The sequence below is a fragment of the Danio rerio genome, chromosome 8 (genome assembly GCF_052040795.2).
Source record: "Danio rerio strain M-AB ecotype USA chromosome 8, GRCz13ab, whole genome shotgun sequence".
Classification (NCBI taxonomy): domain Eukaryota; kingdom Metazoa; phylum Chordata; class Actinopteri; order Cypriniformes; family Danionidae; genus Danio; species Danio rerio.
In genome coordinates this window covers 48,752,501-48,773,465 of record NC_141028.1, presented here as the reverse complement: position 1 = coordinate 48,773,465, position 20,965 = coordinate 48,752,501, and the positions used below count along the sequence as shown (strand labels likewise).

General features: G+C 34.6%; 1 protein-coding gene across 5 annotated transcripts in view; it reads right to left on the bottom strand.

The window, feature by feature from the left end:
- Nucleotides 1–20,965, bottom strand: part of rassf2a (Ras association domain family member 2a) — a 55,160-nt gene that overhangs the window by 24,150 nt on the left and 10,045 nt on the right. For 3 of the 5 annotated variants that reach the window (XR_015497016.1, XR_015497015.1, XM_087263200.1), the window contains exons 1-4: nucleotides 17,107–17,227; nucleotides 11,932–12,015; nucleotides 7,563–7,638; nucleotides 3,999–4,150 (exon numbers count right to left, since the gene is read on the bottom strand). Coding sequence is in view for 2 of the 5 variants with exons in the window: in XM_087263200.1 (XP_087119326.1) it covers nucleotides 3,999–4,150; nucleotides 7,563–7,638; nucleotides 11,932–11,984 (281 nt within the window). In the remaining 3 variants the exon portion in view is untranslated. 5 annotated transcript variants of the gene reach the window in all.

Sequence of the window (20,965 nt, the reverse complement as noted above, 5' to 3'; positions counted from 1 at the left end):
TCTAATACAAATTTAAATAATCATTTTCTATTTGAATACATTTTAAACAGATGATTTATTCCTCTAATGACAGCCTTTAGTGTCACATGATCTTCAGAGTCCTAATTTACTGCTTAAAAATATTTATTTATATAATATTTATGAATATTTTATAAACACTAAAAATCACTGCTTAATACTTTAGTGGAAAAAAAATAATATAATACACATTTTTAGTGATTATTTTATAAATAAATAGCTTTTATAATATATTTAAAAAACAAAATTATAAACGCCATTACTGACTATTTTAATCAATTTAATGCATTTTTATGGACTAAATGTATTTATTTCTATAAAAAAAATAATAATAATTTGAATGGTAGTGTATAGCAGTGATTCCCAACCTTTTTTTTTTTTTACCTGAGACCCCCTTTTCCCTTTGGAAAATATTGAAAGGCCACCCTCCACATTTAAAGATATTATCGCTCATATACGTTTGCAGTAAGGATGACACAAAATGTTGTTTTCAAATAAACGCTTAGTTTATTACTATATTTAAATAGGTTTATGCACAAATAATAGCCTAATGTAAAATATGAAGGCAAAAAATCAGTAGGGCATTTGTTTTCTGTACACCTTGCAGTATTAGGGATGAGTTGGTTGCAAATGTCTTATAAATTTGGACGGCCTCACACATTCGTTAGCAGGACTTTGTCGCAGATGATGCACTGTGGCTGGGCCAGAGACTCTTTGCTTCGAGAAACCATAAAACCATAGTTAAGGTAACTATCTTGGTATTTCCTGCATTTTGTGTTTCCAGTATTGCTAGTGCTGCGACCTGAAATGCTTGGAGCGTCCTCACCTGGGTTCAGTATGCTTGGGTCAATACTATCAGCTGCTGAAGGCGATTGAGTGAGACTCTTTTTTTGTGAAGGATGAATTACAAATTTGTCAATTTTTTGGTCATCAATGGGATAAAATGAACTAAGGCAACATGATCCTTCTCCTAATTGTCCACTGCTAATTTTTTTTTTATTTGACGCGACCCCCCACAGAGCTCGCTGAGGTCCCCTGTTGGGAACCGCTGGAGTGGAAATGATTATTCAAGAATCAAGCAGCATTTCAATTTTGATATGAAGCTAAATATTTTTCTCTATTGTAAGCCAAAACTCTGTTAAGTCATTTAGTTTTGATGCACTTGAGGGTAAGTCAATTTTAAGTTTTATTTTTGGGTGAACTAAACCTTATCATAAAACCAAATGAGTGTAATAAGCACTCCAGTCAAGAAGATCCATTATTGTTTTGGGTTGAAGTTTTTAAAATCCATTCCAATCCTATAATCTTTGTAATAAACAAATGAGTGCATACTAGAAGCATCATCAAATGATTCTAGGAACTGCTACTTATAATAACAGACCCTGTGTTAAAAGACTCCAAATTATGCTAAAAAAAACTATATTTGTGTTGGAGCACTCAGATATTATTAGTTCTTTTGAACTCCTCATTTTGGACCCATGAGGCAAAAATGGACAAAAAGAGATCAAAAGCAGAAGACATTAGAAAAGTGTGCATTATTTATATCACACCGGTCCTGAAGATTTCAGCTGCTGGATATCAGAAGTACAGTCATCATCACAAGAGTCGCTATGGAAACAAACTCGAGAAACAAAGCAGGATCTCAGGCTGAAGTCACTTGAAGGTCACTTGAGTTTAAGGAGGTGCCTTAAAGAAGTAATCTTGCCTTCTGTGGATTGTAGATTTATACTTAGGTTTTGTTTGTACTGAGGTGATGAATTATGACACAAAATAAAACAAATAGCAAAATTAGGAGCATTTCATTGCATATATACAATGGAAATCAGAATTATTAGCCCTCCTGTATATTTTTCCCCCAATTTCCATTTAACGCAGAAAATATTTTTTTAACACATTTCTAAACGTAATAGTTTTAATAACTCATTTCTAATAACTGATTTATTTATCTTTGCCTTGATGATAGTACATAATATTATACTGGATATTTTTCAAGACACTATTCAGCTTAAATTGACATTTAAAATGCTTAACTAGTATAATTAGGCAAGTCACTGTATAACCAACACAATCTCAAGACAATTTGTAACTTTTTGATTTAGTAGCCAATTGGTATGAATTTGTATGATCTCTTTGATACAATTTAGTATGACTTTCTCATCCCCCAATAACAAGTTAGGGGTGTGGTTAGGTCTTGTATAAAATCGTACATTTTCGTACGACTGTATTAATTTGTACGAATTAGCCACTAATCTGACAAAACCTAAAAGACTAACATTTCCTTGTTCAGACTGGTATAACAGTGGTTTGTTCTGTAGACAATCGAAAAAAAAAAGAAAAAGAAAAAAAAAACGCTAAAGTGGCCTAATAATACTTAAGAAAACCATTTTTAACTGCTTTTATTCTAGCCAAAATAAAACAAGAAGAATAAGACTTTCTCCAGAGCAATAAAAAATTATAGGAAATACTGTGAAAAATGCATTGCTCTGTTTAATATTTGTATTAAATATTAGTTGAAGTCAATAATAATTGTCAATTAAAGTATTTATTATTTGCCACTATCCTTATTTATTATTATTATTATTTTTTTTTAGAAATGATCATTTATTTTCTTTTAAAATACAATAAAATGTTTCCTGATCTCTTCTACTCTTTTGTATGCATTTGGTAAGTATTATTATATAAACACCTTAAAGTAAATGACGGATCGTTTCACCAATATTCTTTTACACACCAATAGATCATAATATTGCTTCACATCAATATTGTTTCATTTTAAATAAATGTACCTGTTAACCTACATTACAAATTAATTTAACTATATTCTGACAATGAATAAAATAAATAAATAAATAAATCTCAATATTTACAGAAATATTAAGTAACACAAGATGTAAACACTGCTAATGATGAGAGTTGCTTAACAAAATTAGCAAACTAGACACTGAAGACTGGCATCATTAAGAAAACTAAGAACAGATATGTTGTTACGACTGAAGTTTATTTATTTGTTTATTATTGCGGATTGTACTCTTTTTCTTTTGTCCCGCCTCCTTGCTTTTTTTCTGTTGTCTTATAGGCTCCCACGCCGGCGTGATTCCCTGCTCTGATTGGCTGCTGGTCTCCGAGACCTGTATATAAGGGAGCTTCCAGCAGGGATCGGAGAGCTCATTTCTGCTGCGTTCGGTGTTTGGAGTGGAGCTCCTGGGTTTCCCTCACCCCTTCGGCCGACGATCAAACACCAACCACCTTTGTATTGATGACCATCCTATGCTTGAATATTTTTTGAGAGTTTGAGCGTTTAGGGGTGACCTGCCTATTTATTTGATTACTTTTGACTTTGTTTATGTTAGGGAGTAAGGTAAGATTCTTGTATTTTTTATTTAAATAGTAATAGGTAATTTAGTGGATTTATTTTATAGATTCTTTTGTTTGTTATTTTGGCCTGTGGTCACCCTAACGAAATGCTTATTTATATAAACCCTATTTTTCTATAATAAATATCTTCATATATACTCTCAATTGAGTGTGTGAGTTTGGTTGTCGACCAAAGGGAATCTTTTGCTTTAAGTTTTGTTTAGTTTGGGAAATCCACCACCCCAACACATTTGTTTTTTCTTCGTTTATTATGCCCTTTTTGTTTCCCCTAGACTTGGGGCGTAATATATGTAAAATTGCATGAATCATTTACAATATTATTGTTTTACTGTATTTTCAAACAAACAAATCCTGCCTTTACCAAGCATAATAGATTTAAAAAGACAAAAACCTTTTTGAAAAATCTCACAGACTGGACATTTTTGAACAGGACTGTATTGTATATTTACATATGAAAAAACCTTATTGTTCCAGTCAAAGCATAATAAAATACTCCAAACGCAAGATAAACCTTATTAGCATCGATAAACATATGCATAACAGAAGAAATATTGACTTCTAGAAGGTTAAAGAGCTCATTTAAATATGCTTGTTCACCATCTGACCTCTGGTTGTCTAGATTACAGCCCGAGTGCCAGGAGGTGGAGGAGGGAGGAGGCTTGATTCGCTCATGGTCATCCTGCATCTGAAGCCTGATTGGTCGACGCAAACCCCATGAGATATTAAGAAGTCCTTCCATGATCAGCTCCTCCTCTTCCTGCAGGCAAAAAACACAGTATAAAGATAACTTATATCAAGTTATGTTGTCTGTGTTTTACTTATTATACTCCAGGGCTATTCAATTAGTTTGTCATGGGGGCCGGTTCATGAAAAGCATCCCAAACGAAGGGCCGGAGAGATATGACTTGCTATATGAGTGATAACACAACTGCATATAAGAGCCCATATGCTGTATTTTTACACCTACAGGTACGTTGGCTTTTTCTACATTAAAATGTGAATATATTGTATTTTGAAACTACATAATGAGTGCATTGTACAATAGGCTTTTTTTTTTTTTACAAACATTCAAATGTTGTATTTCAGAGCACAACAAAAGCAGTGCATTGCTGAAGTAGGCTTTTTCTACATTCAGACACATTCATATGTTGTTTTTTGAACTGCGTAACAATTAGGGATGCGACAGTAATAGATCTTGGTTGTACGATTATATAGTGTGAAGAATAATCATGGTTTCACTGTTATCACGTCTAATGTAAATTCAAGCATTATATGAGGAAAGTAGCTATTTAGATTAACTGTAGATGCCATCTGCGTTCATGCATACAAAATCATTTTAATAATAAATCGTTTAACATATCTTTTGTTTACATTGCACTGAAAGGCACGCACAACTCTCAACGTGAGATATTTTCTACTGTGTGCGCCCGGAGAGCCGCAAGCGCGTTGCTCCGCTTGTGTGAGCATATTGTCATATATTCTTATATTAGAAATAACAAACTTGCAAGCGGAAAAGACGTGATATGGGAATGGCCGCTAGCTATAGTTAATCTGGTGTGCGTGCGTAGCCTCGGTGTACATACTTAGAACTTCAAACTATCGCACAGTTGGCAACTTGGCATAACTTTGTTTATTTGCAGCAGTTTCGTTTTGTTCAGTGCAACAGAAATGCGGCTTAGAGAAGCCTTTACAATTAATTAACTGTGACAAATTAAAGCGCAGTTAATAGGGAAATCGGCTAATTGTTGCATCCCTATTGACGATATCAATGCATAGTATAAAAGGCTTTTTCTACAAACACATCCAAATGTTTTCGGCTGCCCGCACGACTCGCTTATGGTGAATCACGCTCTGCGCAGCCTCTGCAGCTCATGCTGTATTGAACAGACACACATCACTTCATAACTATTTATGAAGTGAATTTTTTATTTATTTTTGATGTCTTGGTCACACTATTTGGAGGGCCGGAACAAATTGCCTTGGTGGCCGGGTTCGGCCAATCGAATAGCCCTGTTAAACTCCTTAATTTAGATTCTTATTGATTTTTCTTGTTTTGTTAAGGTCACGGGTGGTTGTATGAGCATTTCAGTGCATTATGTGTATAGTGTTTATGACTGTTTATGTGACAAATATGATTTAAATTTGATTACTATTTTGTGCTCATACTTATATTTATGTATTTGGCAGACACTTTTATGCGAACTTAGCATAATATTTAATTAGGCACATATTTATTGACACTGCAAAAAATGCAGGGTTCCACACAATTCCTTCATGTTGTCCCAACACAAATCAATTACGTTAACCTCATTGTTTTTACAAATTTAAGTTGTCCCACGCAAAACTTAAGAATTGAGTTACATTAAAAAGTAGCTTGAACAAGAAGCAAACGTAACTTTTGGAGTGTAGTTCTTAGATCATTTGGAGAATTAATCCTATAAATGTGGAATTACTAGTGTCATTCTCTACTATTTGATCTTTGCTCTCCAGATGAGAAGTGACAATATTCAAAATTTTCCTACGCCCCATGAAGCTTTGTGTGAGTTATCAATACCAGAAATAATAAAATAATAAAAAAAAAATGATTACAAGGAGATGGCATTATTCTTCTCACATTTTATCTATCAAATATTAAAGGTCCCATGATGAATTAGATGTTAGTTTCAGTCTGTTAGTTTCAAAGAAATCTTTTAGCTAGAGCTACAAAACTGAGACAAAATTTTCGTTTAGAAAATATAAAACATTAAAAGCTTGTTGTTTTTCACTTCCGCCTAAATGGTTTGACAGATTTTCACGTCACCTCATACTTCTCTCCTCAAATCTTAACCAATTCAATTCAGTATCCGACATGTCCTGCTCCCTTTTCATTTGATTTCCATTCGATGTGCTTGAGCTCAACCACTCTCACTAAAAGAGCTTTGATAAAAACGAAATGCTATTGGCTGTTTTTTTAAAGTAAGGAGTTACTCTATGCCCCAACCTATCTTCATTTTCCAGTTAAGATTTTCTGCAGGTTAGGACTTTTTTAAGACCGTTAGGGCCAGATAAGAGCTAAATGCCAATGATTTTTTTGAATATCCTAGTTTGAAAAGATTTTTATTAGCCCTATCAAAAATTATTAAAAGTTAATACATTTAATAACACAATATTAATAATTTAGTTTAAATATTTTAAAATTAATTTTCTAATATATCCATTCACAAATCCTATAACCCTAACCAAGAACAGAACAAAACATAGCTGTAAATTACTTCAGTCTACAATAATAATAATTTAATAATAAAAAAATATAGGTTAGGGCAGTATCCTCAGCAGTAAATAAATGCAGAACTTTTAAGCAAATATTACTGTAAAGAAAGTAATTAAATGCTTTTTTTTTTTTTAATAAAAAGTTTTATTGAGATTGAGTTTGTTGGTGATTGTATGGGTATTAATGGCTAGATTGGGTAGCTATACATGAACAAAGAAAAATTAAGACCTGTTAAAAAAAAAAGATTTAAGAAACTTTTTAGGACACCGAGTATACTCCGATTATGTCAAACGTTGAATAAAAATCCACATTTCAAAGCACTTCATGGGACCTTTAAAAGAAAACTTAACAGAATACATAAATTGCATACAGCAGACAATGAATTACCCTGGAAATAAGTGAAATATTATGAAATAAACAAGAAATATTAGCAATATGGTGAAGTATTACTGTATTGTAAGAGAAAAACTATATTGAGGACCCACACATGAACTCAAAAGTGCCTCGTTTGTTTGTGATATTAATGTCATGTTAAAAAACCAAGCGCAAATTTTACAGCACAGCCTTAATTATATGAAGTGATTTCTTTTTAATGGAAGTTCCCTAAACAAGAAGTGCAGCCCATAACTTGGAAATTTAGCAATCACGTGTGGAAAAAGGTGGATAAACAAGCTATAATTTTTCTTTTATGAGACCAATGAATGGTAAATACAGCCCATCTAAAACAGTCATTAATTTGGCTTGTCTAAAGCACCTGAGCAATGCATTTACAGACACAAAAGGAGACGCACATGGTCAACCCCCTCCAGCCTCAGACAGTTATTATTACTCCCCAGACAATAGTGAATAATTGAGGAAGCACAGAAGGGGTCAAACGCTTCTCCGCCTGCCGCACAACGAGGGTAAAGCTGGTTCTTACCTCTCGGTGTCGTAGCTGCAGGTTCTTTCCTTCATAGTACAGATTGTAGGTCTTTAAATGAGAGAGAATGCTGCTCCTGAGAAACAACAAAACATCTTACATTTGGAAAGTAATACTTAAACACAGTATGAAATTTCTGCCACTAGAGGGTCGTATTCACAACAAACAAATGCTTATTTTGATGATGCCGTGACTGAGTGTAGAATCATAGGAGTTGTCATCTTCATTACATACTATAAGGGACTCCTGCAAAAATCATGTTCAATGATGAGCTAAAGTGATCAAAGCTTGGGGATCTGTTATAATACTGCTCTGTGATCTTTAATAAAACACACCACATTTAAAAAAAAATCTTTGGTGTTTCACTGTTTTCTATAAAACCAAACCAGAAATTGAGGTTGTATGATGTCATAATCATGGTGACACAGGACACGGTCCATGCCAATTGCTAAAATTGCTCTGGATTTGAAACATTAACTGGTTGAATTATTCATTTTTGGATGAAGGGTTGTGGTGTTATCGATGGTAAAAGTAAGGTTTAGTAGTTAGGGAAAGGTAAGACATATAATTGTTAGCGGATTAATTTACAGAGCAAGTTCATGTTTACACTACAGTGTTTCCCCTACCAGGCGACGCAGTGGCACAGTGGGTAGCACGTTCGTCTCACAGCAACATGCGTGGGTTTCCTCCGGGTACTACGGTTTCCCCCACAGTCCAAAGACACACCCCGCCCTCCTTATATACGGCTGTACCCACCCTCCTTGAAGTCACATTTATAGATATTATCTATATAGCGCCGGATCACAACATTTTTTAGTAAACCAGCTGAATAGCCGTATGAAATATCTTATTTACACAACAGCATGTCATTTCTGTTCTGCGCTTGCGTCACTGCAGCTAAAATATATACAGATGCACACATCCCAAGTCTCTCGAAAGTTCCAAGAGTCACCCGCAAATGCATAGAGATGCCGGATGCCGGATGCCTACAAACGAATGATAATCTTCCGGAAATCGCGCGTCTTCCACCCGTCTCCCGCCCGGTCCTCAAATACGTCCCGCTTCCCTCCTCGCTCTTCAGATACATCGCGCGGAGCAAAGCTCCTCTATCTAGTGTCTAGTTATGACCTCTTCCGGAAGCTCTGTGTGATCCCCCAAAATGAATTAAAATACCCGGAAAACATGCCGTTGAGAGTGAATGAGCAAGTGAATAGATCGCGAGAGGAACAGTGATGGTCTAAACATTACATTTGATAGCTTAAATGAATAGAGCAGTAAAGATATCGCAATTGCAAATTCCACCCTCTCTCTCATTGAGGGATCTGCTGTCAGTAGTTGGAGAAGAGCAAAATATTGGAATGGTGCTACATGTATTTAGCTCTTTTTCACGTATAACAACTAAAAGTTCTGTGTTTTGACAATATTACAAATTCACTAAAAGCTGGCTGGAATTATTAGATAAAACTTTTTGAACATGAATTTTTAATAATATAATGTTTTGTAACACACTCATTGATACTTGAAGTAGTTATTGGCCCTATTTCCCTTTAGTTAACAAGTATTAGATAGCATTTTAACTAATTTTCATCTTTCATCCTTTGCAATGCTTCCAAATTGCATTGTTTGTCATTTTTCTGCTTTGGTGACCCCTGATAAATAAGGCGCTAAGCTCAGTAAAATGAATGGATTAATTATTTTCTGTAAAGCTACTTGTGGCCATGACATGTTCACATCTACATTTTTATAAGAGACATGTTTAATAGATGCCTCAATAAATGGGTCAGACATTTCTGACTTTCCATACAAAGAGGCTCAGGAAATGTTCTTTCAGAAGCCCATAAAGAGATATTGCAGTGACACAAGCTGCACAGTTTGTCAATAAAAAAGATATAAAATAAATGTTAATTTATAATTAACAAATGGTTGAACAGTTCAAATAGTTGCTTAGTTATTTACTGCTGTCATTAAAAGACCATGACTCCTTATATGTTTTATGCCTGGTGTTCACACTACTCCAAAACAGAAAGCAGAAAGAAAACAGAGCATTTCGAAAACACTGAGATGCTCTTCACTCTGGTGTATTTTTGTGATAAAACATAGATGGTTTGTTGCGATTGATGCCTGGCATCTACACTACTCTGGCATCTTTAACCAATGAAAATAGAGCGTTTTTAGTTTGAAAATGCTGAAGTTCTGTACGGAAGAAACCAGTCGCAAACTTATGAGAACTGAAACATGGCTATCCACAATTACTCTTAGATTGGTCTTCTGGACCATTGCGTTCCCTGATTCAACAGGCCCTTTTCATATGACCATTTCACAACCAGTATACAGCAAGTATGAACACCATTAAAGTATGCACATACTCAGTGAGCATGAATAATTAATTCATTCATTTACTTGTCGGCTTAGTCCCTTTATTAATCCAGGGTCGCCACAGCGGAATGAACCGCCAACTTATCCAGCAAGTTTTTACGCAGCGGATGCCCTCCCAGCCACAACCCATCTCTGGGAAACATCCACAAACACATTCACAGACACACTCATACACTACGGACAATTTAGCCTACCCAATTCACCTGTACCACATGTCTTTGGACTGTGGGGGAAACCGGAGCACCTGGAGGAAACCCACGCGAAGGCAGGGAGAACACGCAAACTCCACACAGAAACGCCAACTGAGACGAGGTTCGAACCAGCGACTCAGTGACCTTCTTGCTGTTTGGCAACAGCACTACCTACTGCGCCACTGCCTCGCCAGCATGAATAATCACATTTACAACCTCATGAAAACATCAAGCGTTTTACTCTGTACAGTGTGTTTGTTTTTCTAAAACACAGTTAAAATGCCAATTTGGATGAGGATTGTTTACATTCTAGCTGCTGTTTTAAATAAAAACACACTACAAAGTGTGAACACAGCCTAAATTTAGGGTTTGCCTCATTTATTATAGCTGCCTGTCGCTCTGGGTGATGATTGAAGTCAATAGTGGGCGTTCCCACCTTGCTTAGGTAAAATTTATGGTGTTATTTGCAAAAAGTGAATGGATTTACGTGACGCTGAAAGTAAACATTGTTGAGAAAAAACACAAAATATAAATGGAATTAGTACATAAAATGCCTAATTACAAAGATAATCAAGAAAACAGTTTGTTCTAGGTCATTTTGGCTATTTATCTCCTGCAAATGTGAGTCTACAGCACAGACAGGGCTCAACAATAAGGACTGCCCGGTGGCCCGGGGCCAGCTTTCGAGGCGCTCTGGACAGTAGACAGAATTGTTACTGGCCCGATTCATAGTGCCTTGTCACAAAAGTTCAATTTGTCTGTGACTATTTGTCAATTGCATATGAATACAGTCTTAGAATCGAGAAACAGTTTGTGCTTTTAAGCCTTTAAATGCTGCCTTCTCAGTGATGTTGTAAACACCATATTGCTTTCTGGTTCCTTCTATCTGATTGGATGTAGTGAGCATGTCCTTTTTTTGTAACCTGGTAAAAACCAGTACAGCGAAATGAATTTATGAGGCTAAAAGAATGTCCTGGAAGCAAACATTTACGTGGGTACAATGCGAAGATATGCTCATACATTTTTTAACATTTTAAAAATATTAAATTCTAGATTCAAACACATTTTTGACACAATATTAAAAACATGTGGCTAAGAAATAGCTATTAACTTAACTTTTTTTTTGGTGGGGCCAGTGAAAATATTGGCCGGGCAAGTAAAAATCTGAACCGCTGGCCCAATCGGGCCAGTAGAAAAAATCCTTAGCGTTGAACCCTGACAGAGAATACAACTAGCCTCTGCAGGAGCTGAGAGAAGAACACGTGAGTTCTACTGATGCCCCTATTGGTTTTCGCTCAAGAAAGTTGTTCTTTATTTGCATAAAGTTGAAGCATTCTCAAATTTGTCGTGTCGTTCAGCAGCGGTCGCTATTGCTCGCGTAAACAGAGGTCGCCGGAAGTCGCTCGCTCTTCGTTGAAATGAACGGTCGCTTTGCCGCTGCGAGTCGCTCATAGTGTGAATGCAGCTTTAGAGTTCCAGGAGTTAAAGTAGGATTTAGTAGCAAGACTAAAGTTAGGTTTATAAAGGGAGGTTTATGAGGAAGTGTTGAGATTGTTTTACAGTAGGGTTTGAATATTGGGGTTAAGTGTAGGCTTAGTAGTAACGGTAGGGTTAAAGTTATGTTATTAATATTAGGTTTTAGGCTAGTTTTAGAACAATATGTGGGATGGTTTGTTTTAGGCTATCATCTTAATGTTGGGTTTAGTATTAAACTATGACTAATGAGAGTAAAATGTAGCTTTAGTGTTTGGGTTAGGGTTGATTTTAGTAGTGAAGGTTTGATATGCAGCACAGTTACTCACTTGCTGATGAATTTGTTTTCTCCAACCCGCACACCGTCAATCCTGTCATCCATTTTATCCCAGCCACGACTGCATGGAAAAGCTCTGGAGAGACAGAGACAAAGGAACAGAGAGAAATTGTTTCTGTTTCTTCTTTTAACATCAAAGAATTAACTCGAACATTATCTAGGTCAGAGGAAAAAAAGAGACGGTAAGAGAATTACATACTCTAAAAACAAACAATGTATTCATATCTCACAATCCTCACTAGCTCAGTTTTTTTTATATATATATAATACTTTCTTGACAAGAAACTGAAGCTCTGTTCTGTATCACACAAAGCCATGTGCAGCGACATCTGCAAGTCACAGCTGAAAGTGAACAAGTCATGAGGATGTGACCAGAATAGATATTGAGCATATTCTGGAATGAATGAGGGGATTCAATGTGTTTAAAAGACCCCATTAATTCCAAGCTGAAGTTTTGCATTTTGTGTTCATAGCTTTCAAATGTTTGGGGTCAGTATGTTTTTCTTATTCCAATCAGTTTTATTGCAAGACAATTCAATAAAAAAGAAATTCAATAATTAAATTGATAAAAAAATGACACATATACAGTGCATACTAACTTTGTATCTTTTAATTATTTATTTATTTAGTGATCATACTAAAATCCAGGTAAAGAATAGTTTAAATCTAATTAAACCGAACTTGGACAACAACCACAAAAAAAAAAAAAAAAAAAAGGAATTAGTGATTGTGATAGTGATTAGTGACTAAAACTCTAGGCAGATATTGTAAGCCAGTAGGAATAAACATATTAAGACCTCATCTGAGTAGACAAATTTGAATAACCAACCTATACATGCAACACAAATGCTTGGCACAATGAATGTAACTTATCACACCTCTCCGATACATGTATCACTTATACTAAAGTAAAGAACTTTTATTGTCATTGTAGTTGTACAACGAAATTTGTTTGGTAACTCACAGAGACCAGCAGCAACATAAAAAGAGAGAAAAACAAACAATAGACATAATACTAAAATATAAGAGGCAAGATAAAGTATACTAAATGTAATAAGTCACACATAAAGAAAACCAACAATAGACATAATACTAAAAATATAAGATGTAAGATAAAATATACTAAATGTAATAGTCACAGTATTTACATTATGGCAAATGAGTGCAAACATGATTTTGAGTGCATACTAATTGAGAAAATGAGTGCATACTAATTTCATCTGCATACAAATACATCTGATTACACTAAACTTTTGAACAGCACTCCATGCAAATTGTCATTTATGTGCCCAATTTGTTCCAATCATATAATCCCAAAAATGTAAACATTAACTTCTCAAAAGAGTCTCTAAAGTTGATCAAACTAGACATTGGAAATTTAGCACACTGTTAAAGGTTGGTTTGTCATAAGGCTGATCAATACATTTACATTTTTAATAATGCCACTGACTGAAATATAATCAGCGCTGTAGGATAATACAGTATTGTCCCTTGTGGGTCATTATAGATGAAACTAGAGAAACCCGAGATTAAAATGAAATGCAAGATGTTATAAAAACAGCCAAGAAAGCAATAATCCTGAGGATAATATTGTTTTAATCATTTTACTGTACTTTGGAAGAAGCTTTTAATATCATGTCATGCATCTATATCCACCAGTTTCCTATCAACACTGTCATGTTTAACCCAAGAAAATGGAGTGTTTGGAAAATGCTGAAGACCGTTTTAGTTTAGAAATGCTGAAGTTCTTGTTAGTACATAAGAAATGAGTCACAGACTTATGAAAACAGAAACAATATGCACATTCACTCGCTGATTTGACCAGTTTTGCAACCAGTATACAGCAAGTATGCTGGCAAAGTATTCGAATACCCATGTGAACATGAATTATCACATATATGTTTTACTCTGTATAGTGTGATTGTATCTCTGAAACACAGTTAAAATGCTAATTTGGACAAGGATTGTTTACATTCTGAGCTGCTGTTTTAAATTAAAAAAACATACTAGTGATCACCTAAATGTAGGGTTTAACTTAGAGTTACAGGAGTTAAAGTTGGGCTTAGTAACAAGTCTAAAGTTAGGTTTAGAAAGGTTAAAGGTACAATTTTAAAACAAATCCATTATTTTAAGTTTTTTTTAAACATAAAATAACGGCCGTTAAATTACAGAAATTTACTGTAAAATTCATTCATTTTCTTTTCGGCTTATTCCCTTTATTAATCCATGGTCGCCACAGAGGAATGAACCACCAACTTATCCAGCAGGTTTTTTACGCAGTGGATGACTTTCCAGCCGCAACCCATCTCAGGGAAAATGAAAATAACGGCCATTAAATGACAGAATATTACTGTAAAATAACGGAAGTTAAATGACAGAAATTTACTGTAAAATAATGGACGTTAAATGATAGAAATTTACTGTAAAATAACAGCTGTTGAATGATAGAAATTTACTGTAAAATAACAGCTGTTGAATGATAGAAATTTACTGTAAAATAACAGCTGTTGAATGATAGAAATTTACTGTAAAATAACAGCTGTTGAATGATAGAAATTTACTATAAAATAACGGACGTTAAATGACAGGAATTTCCTAAATTATTATTTCTGTAATTTAACGTCTGTTATTTTACGATAAATTTCTGTCATTTAACGTGCGAAATTTTACACTTTCGCACCCCAGTATCCGGAAAAAAAACTTAAAAATAAGGGATTTTTTGTGTTGGTTTACCAGAAAAATGTTAGTTTACAGTAAGGTTTGGTTATTAGGATTAACTGTAAGGTTAGTAGCAAAGGTAGGTTTAAAGTTTTCTACAAAATTCACAAAAAAGCCAATGCTGTTGCTGATACAATGATAAATGCACTGTAGAACAAAGATTACTGGAGTATGTTTTACAATAAGAAACTACTTAACTGTTTCCTCTTGAAAATTCCAGGTTTAATTTGATGTATTACTTTCAACAATTGTGACATTTTCTATCAAATAAATCTTTTTTTTTATTTATTAAAGACCTCAATAATAGATTATACACAGCTGAAGTAAAAATTATTAGCCCTCGTGATTTTTTTATTTTTTTATTTCCCAAATGATGTTTAACAGAGCAATGAACATTTCACAGTATTTCCTATAATATTTTTTTCTTCTGGAGAAAATTTTATTCGCTTTACTTCAGCTAGAATAAAAGCAGCTTAAAACCATTTTAAGTTTAATATTAATAGCCCACATATGCAATATAAATTTTTGTAATGTCTATAGAACAAACCATCGTTATACAATTATTCGCCTAATTACTCTAACGTGCCTAATTAACCTAGTTATGCCTTTAAATGTCAGTTTAAGCTGAATCGTGTCTTAAAAAATATCTAGTAAAATGTTATGTACTGTCATCAGGAGAAAATGAAAAAAAATCAGTAATTACAAATCTAAGAAATGTGTTGTACATGTTTAGAAATGTGTTGAAAAATCTTCTTTCTGTTTAACAGAAATATACAGGGGGGGCTAATAATTCAAGAGAGCTGATAATTCTGATTTCAACTGCATATTGTATTAACACAGTATTATTCAATCTAAATCTGTCTTGATGGAGTGAATTATTCAGATGAAAGCCTTTATGTTTGTAAACTTTCTGCTTAAAGATGAAAGAGAATAGTCGACTACGTCTTTTCCCAGCTCAATGGCTGACAAATATACTCATGTCTGGAGGTTCCCCTGGCACAATACACTCAAGGCTTCCTTCCTCACCAGCTGGAAAGGCTTTATAGAAGCTTCCGGAGAGGAGGACAGGTGCAGGACAACAGGAGTACTGTTACCCCGCTGTTACACACCACTCAACAACTACAGCAACAATTCGCTCTTAAAGCTCTTTCACTAGATCATTTTAAAAACCAGCAAGTCATGCCAATAAAACAAAAACAAATAATTGGTGTCAAAACTTAACTTTAGTATAAGATGTTTTTGTTTTTCACAGAACTGTGCTGGTAATATATTTATTATTATGATTATTATTATTACTTTAAATATTGATTTATTTACTTTTTGCCTTTATTATGATTGGAGAGTATATAAATAGCTAAGCAGAGAAAGAGAGAAGGGGGAATCAGGAAAGATCTACAAGCTGGGACTCGAACTCAGGACGCCCAAAGTGCAATGGTGCTATATGTCCGCACATTGTCAATTACGCAGTCGATGCTGACATTTGTTTGTTACTTTTAATGCATGATTCACTCTCCTGCAGAATTATCCCATTCATTTTTAATTCATGAATTCTTGTCAAAATATTCTTGTCGAAATCAAAACCCATTACCGAAAACTTTAAATTAAAAAACGTAAAAAAATGAATCAAATACTAATTCATGGAATCCACAACTGCTAAAACTTCTTCGATATCTCTATTTCAAGTTCAAAAACCTCCCAGGTATCACAAAATTCAGAGGATTTTCAAGAGCCAAACATGCTATTAAGTTTCTCAAACAGAGTCCAGTGGAGGGGCGATTAACCTTTTTCTAACACATAGCAATGTAACGTCTTGCTTGTATTTAACCTAAACCAATCCGTTTTCTTTCTTTAGTAGACAAAGAACAACTGTCCACCTGAGAAATACGAATGCATTTGTAACTCTCCAATTCACCAGCATCATGTCAACAGTAGAACTAATTCAAATTACACCGTGATGACACCATGTTTGTGATAATATGTAAGACTATTAGACTATAAGCAAATGGCCATGAATGAAAGTCTAATTCCCTTTCGTTCCATAACACTGGCATTACAGTATATTTATAAGCATTCTCTACTATATTACTTTATAACATTTTCATTTCATGAGTCACAGAACATAAAAGAGGCTGTCAGAAGCATCTATAAACATCAGATCCTTTTGATTATCCAGACAAAAACCTCCCCAACTCCTTTACATAAACATCAGTCAAAACCGGCTTTTCATAGGTCTCATTTTTTAAGCTGTTTAGTTCACAAGCTGACTAAAACAGGATAATTCTTTCATATCAACCTCTTTAAAAAAAAGACAGCACTCTTGCATTTATTCTTCCGCATAAACTAGCACATATTCAACCTGAATATATCAGCAGACTGATAAGAGTAGTACTTCTCATTTAGAGCCTCTTCAGAATTTGTTCAAGCAAAAACTAAACCGACTGAAAATTACCTTGTTTCTGTTGTATGGCTGGTCGTCTGGTGGTCTTTAAACGCTAAGCGAGTGCTAAAGCCATGTGACACGCAGCTTCGCTTTCCTCAACTCTTCCTCTCTGATTTGCACAACGGAAACTGACAAGAGGCTTCAGACTTCTCCAATGGTGGTTTCGCAGTCTGCCTCCTCCTCCTCCCTTCATCTCCCAGTGTTTCTCTCTCTCTCTAACGTTCACACACGCTGCCATTGATCTAATTCCAGCAAAAGATGCATGAGTTCCATTAACTTTACGAGCACTTGGGAGAACTATTTAGTACATAGTAGTTGAGTGTGCGATTAAAATGTTCAACATACACACACACACACAAATGCACACAAACAAAGCGCAGGTGTCCTAGTGTGACACCAAATGGAATCGGGAAATTGAAATTCAATCGCCGAGAAAACTCCTACATGATTATCCTTATCACATTCTTCCACCAGTAAACAATGGGGTCTCTCCTTTGTGCTGGCATGTTTTTCTTATCTACACTGCAATCTTTTGAGCCAGAGTGTTCGGATAAGTATTGTGTGTGTGTTTGTGTAATATAGTATAGCATTGTTAGAAATTTTGTACCTATTGGGGACATTTGATTTTGGTTCCCATCAGGAAAATGGCTCATAAATCATACAGAGGAAGTATTTTTAAAGTGTTTTGGTAGCATTGGGTTAATAGGACAAAACATACACTATGCTAAAGTCTTGTTGTCGATCCCAGTTGTAAGAGTGACTAATAATAACTTGACTTCTAGTTGGTCATTTGGAAAATAAGACCTATTAAAACCCGCATGGATCCAAGATTCTTACAGAAATCAGTCAAGTTTGGTGAAGGAAAAATCATGGTTTGGGGTTAGATTCAGTATGGGGTATGTGAGAGATTTGCAGAGTGGATGGCAACATCAACAACCTGAGGTCTCAAGACATTTGTTCTGTCCATTACATTACAAACCACATAGAGGGCAAACTCTTTAGCGGGATAGCCCTCCTTCTCATACTTCAGCCTCCACATCAAAGTTCCTGAAAGCAAAGAAAAGCTCCAGGATTGGCCAGCCCAGTCACCAGAGAGCATTGAGCATGTCTAGGGTAAGATGAAGGAGGAGGCATTGAAGATGAATCCAAAGAATCTTGATGAACTCTGGGAGTTCTGCAAGAACGCTAATCCAAATGATACCAAATGATAACAAAAGTCAAGTTATTACTTACTATTCCTAAAACTTGGATAAGCGACAAGACTTCTGTCAGGTAAGTCTGTACAGTATAAAATCACTATGTCTATGAGAAGTCATTGTTAAACATGAAAGCCCAACATGTGTGTGTATGTGTGTGTCTGTGTGTGTGTGTGTGTGTGGCCCCTCCCACATCTTTCATACACATCAGGAGATGATGAAATATTCAATACCAATCGACCAGAGCAGCTTATTTGGACATTAATATTTCATTTCCCAAATATGGCCCAGTCAGAACTACAGATGAACACTATTAGAGCTATTAGGGTCTGATACACATGGAGAAAATAAGGTGTTAAAGTAGATGACAGGGTTTGTATTTATGGATGCATGATATATCAGTGCCATATCCATTATGCAAGTTTTTTTTAGCATTTAATTTAGATAAAGTAGTAGAGCTGAAATGATTAGATCTAGATTAAATCTCATTTCTTACGCTGTAATTTTGCCCTCCTGTTTTTTGTTTTTTGATATAAAAGCAGTGAGCAGTGATGTTTAGATGAAATAAGTTCGTTTTTTATCTAAAAAACTAATTTTTAAGATTTGTTTCAAATCAAGTTATGAGTAAATTACAAACAAAGTCAATGTAAATGCACAAATAGAGGCAAATTATCACTAGGCAGCACAAATTATGCGTAATGCGCTGAGTTTGGTGACGAATGCACAGAATTTACCTGAATAGTGTCCTCGACGCAAGTTCAAAAACATTTTCACCTAAGTACAAAAACATCCAGTGAGTAATCTAGAGCTAGTGGCACAGTGCTCTGCGTTAGGGATGCAACAATTGTAGATTTTGGTAGTAAGATTATAGTCTGAAGAATAATCATGGGTTCAGGGTTATCACGATTATTATGCATTCATTTATTTCAAAACACCACTAGTTTAGAAAATCACATAATAACTCCTTATATTTTAAAGTGTTATTTATTGCTGCTCAGTAACTAAATACAGCACAAAACAATAATAAAAACAAACAATAGCCCATTTCTCTTTGGACTTGTGAAAAGTCCAAAGTGAAAAGTTTTTGGTATTTAAACATATAGCAATAATTTTACACTGAAAATAAATTACAGAACAAAGAATACATAAATAAATAAATACAATTAAGAATTAATAAAAAAAAATTGTTTAGAACTTTGTTAAGCTGCAGCAGTTTTGAGAAGCCTTTACATTAATTATCTGTGACAGATAAAGCGCAGTTAATAGTGAAATCGGTTAATCGTTGCATCTCTACTCTGCGTTTGATGTGAACCAAGCATTATTAAACAATAAATATGGTGTTGAGAAAACAGAAGTTGAGAAAACATCTTACAAGAAAAAAGAAATATAAAGGAAAATTGAACTGTTTTAAGATATATTCAAGGTATGAGGTGGAAAAGAATTACATGGAAATAGTCACTACTTTTGAGTACTGCTAGAAGGACTACTTTTTACTCATACTTCGAGTAGTAGTTACAACATATACTTTACTCTACATTTTTGGCAAGTAATGGTACTTTTCCTTGAGTATAATTTTACTTTCCTCCACAGAAACTAATGTTTTATTTCAATTTGAAATACATGCTGCTTTTTTAAACTTTCTATTTATCAACGTTTTTTTAACAAATAGAAAAATTTTACTGTTATAAAGCATTTCAATATCAAATAAATGATTTTATTTTAAACATTTTATTGATTAAAGGACATATAATGATTTTCACAAAGATATTAAGCAGCAAACATTGATTTTCAACATTGATAATAATATTATTAATAATAATAATAAATAAATAATAAAATAAATTATAATTAAATATAAAAACATTATATTCGAATATGAAGTACAATGCGACACTGAAGCAATGATACGGAAAATTCAGCTCCATTATCACAGATATAAATAACATTTTAAAAAGATTATTTTAAATGTTAATAATATTCAACAAAAGACAACATAGAAGATTACAAAAACATTATAAACCCGTACTAACATTTAAGATGTAAACATCTAAACAAAGCCTGGCTAAGACGTCAGCTGAAGAAAAACAAGAAGTGAAAGGAAAGCCACATTTCACAATCATATCTGAACTTCCTCCTCTACGCTGTTAACTACTTATAATCCCTCCTTTCTTCAAGCTCTTCAGATAAATGTTGGTTAGAAAAACATTCCCCTATTACTTCAAAACAAATGCAAATTCAGATAAAGAAAAAGCTCCAGTCCTCCATTCAGCGTGACCCGCTTCAGTCTCTGCGGTGCGATGAGCCGCTTTTTCACGCTTTTCACTTGGACGGTCATCAAACTACTTGAGCAGCACCGTGTTTCAAGAGCCATGCACTTTTCCACACTTACGCTACTGTGCACTCAAGCGTTAAATGTGTCAGGGGAGTCTATGAAAAATGAATGAAAAAGCTTGAGATCTATTTTTACGCAGACTATCCAATGTCTCGGATCTTCAAATGTCAACCCTGCATCTATGAAAGTACCTAATTACGAATAATTACATGTTGTTGTTTTTTTAATGCAAACAGTCTGCTGGTCTGGCATGCATGTTGTGTGGGCAAATGCGTTTCACTGCTTGGAAGATTGTGGAAGTGGAACAGACAGAATGGAAGCAGTGGTTTATGCCACTTTA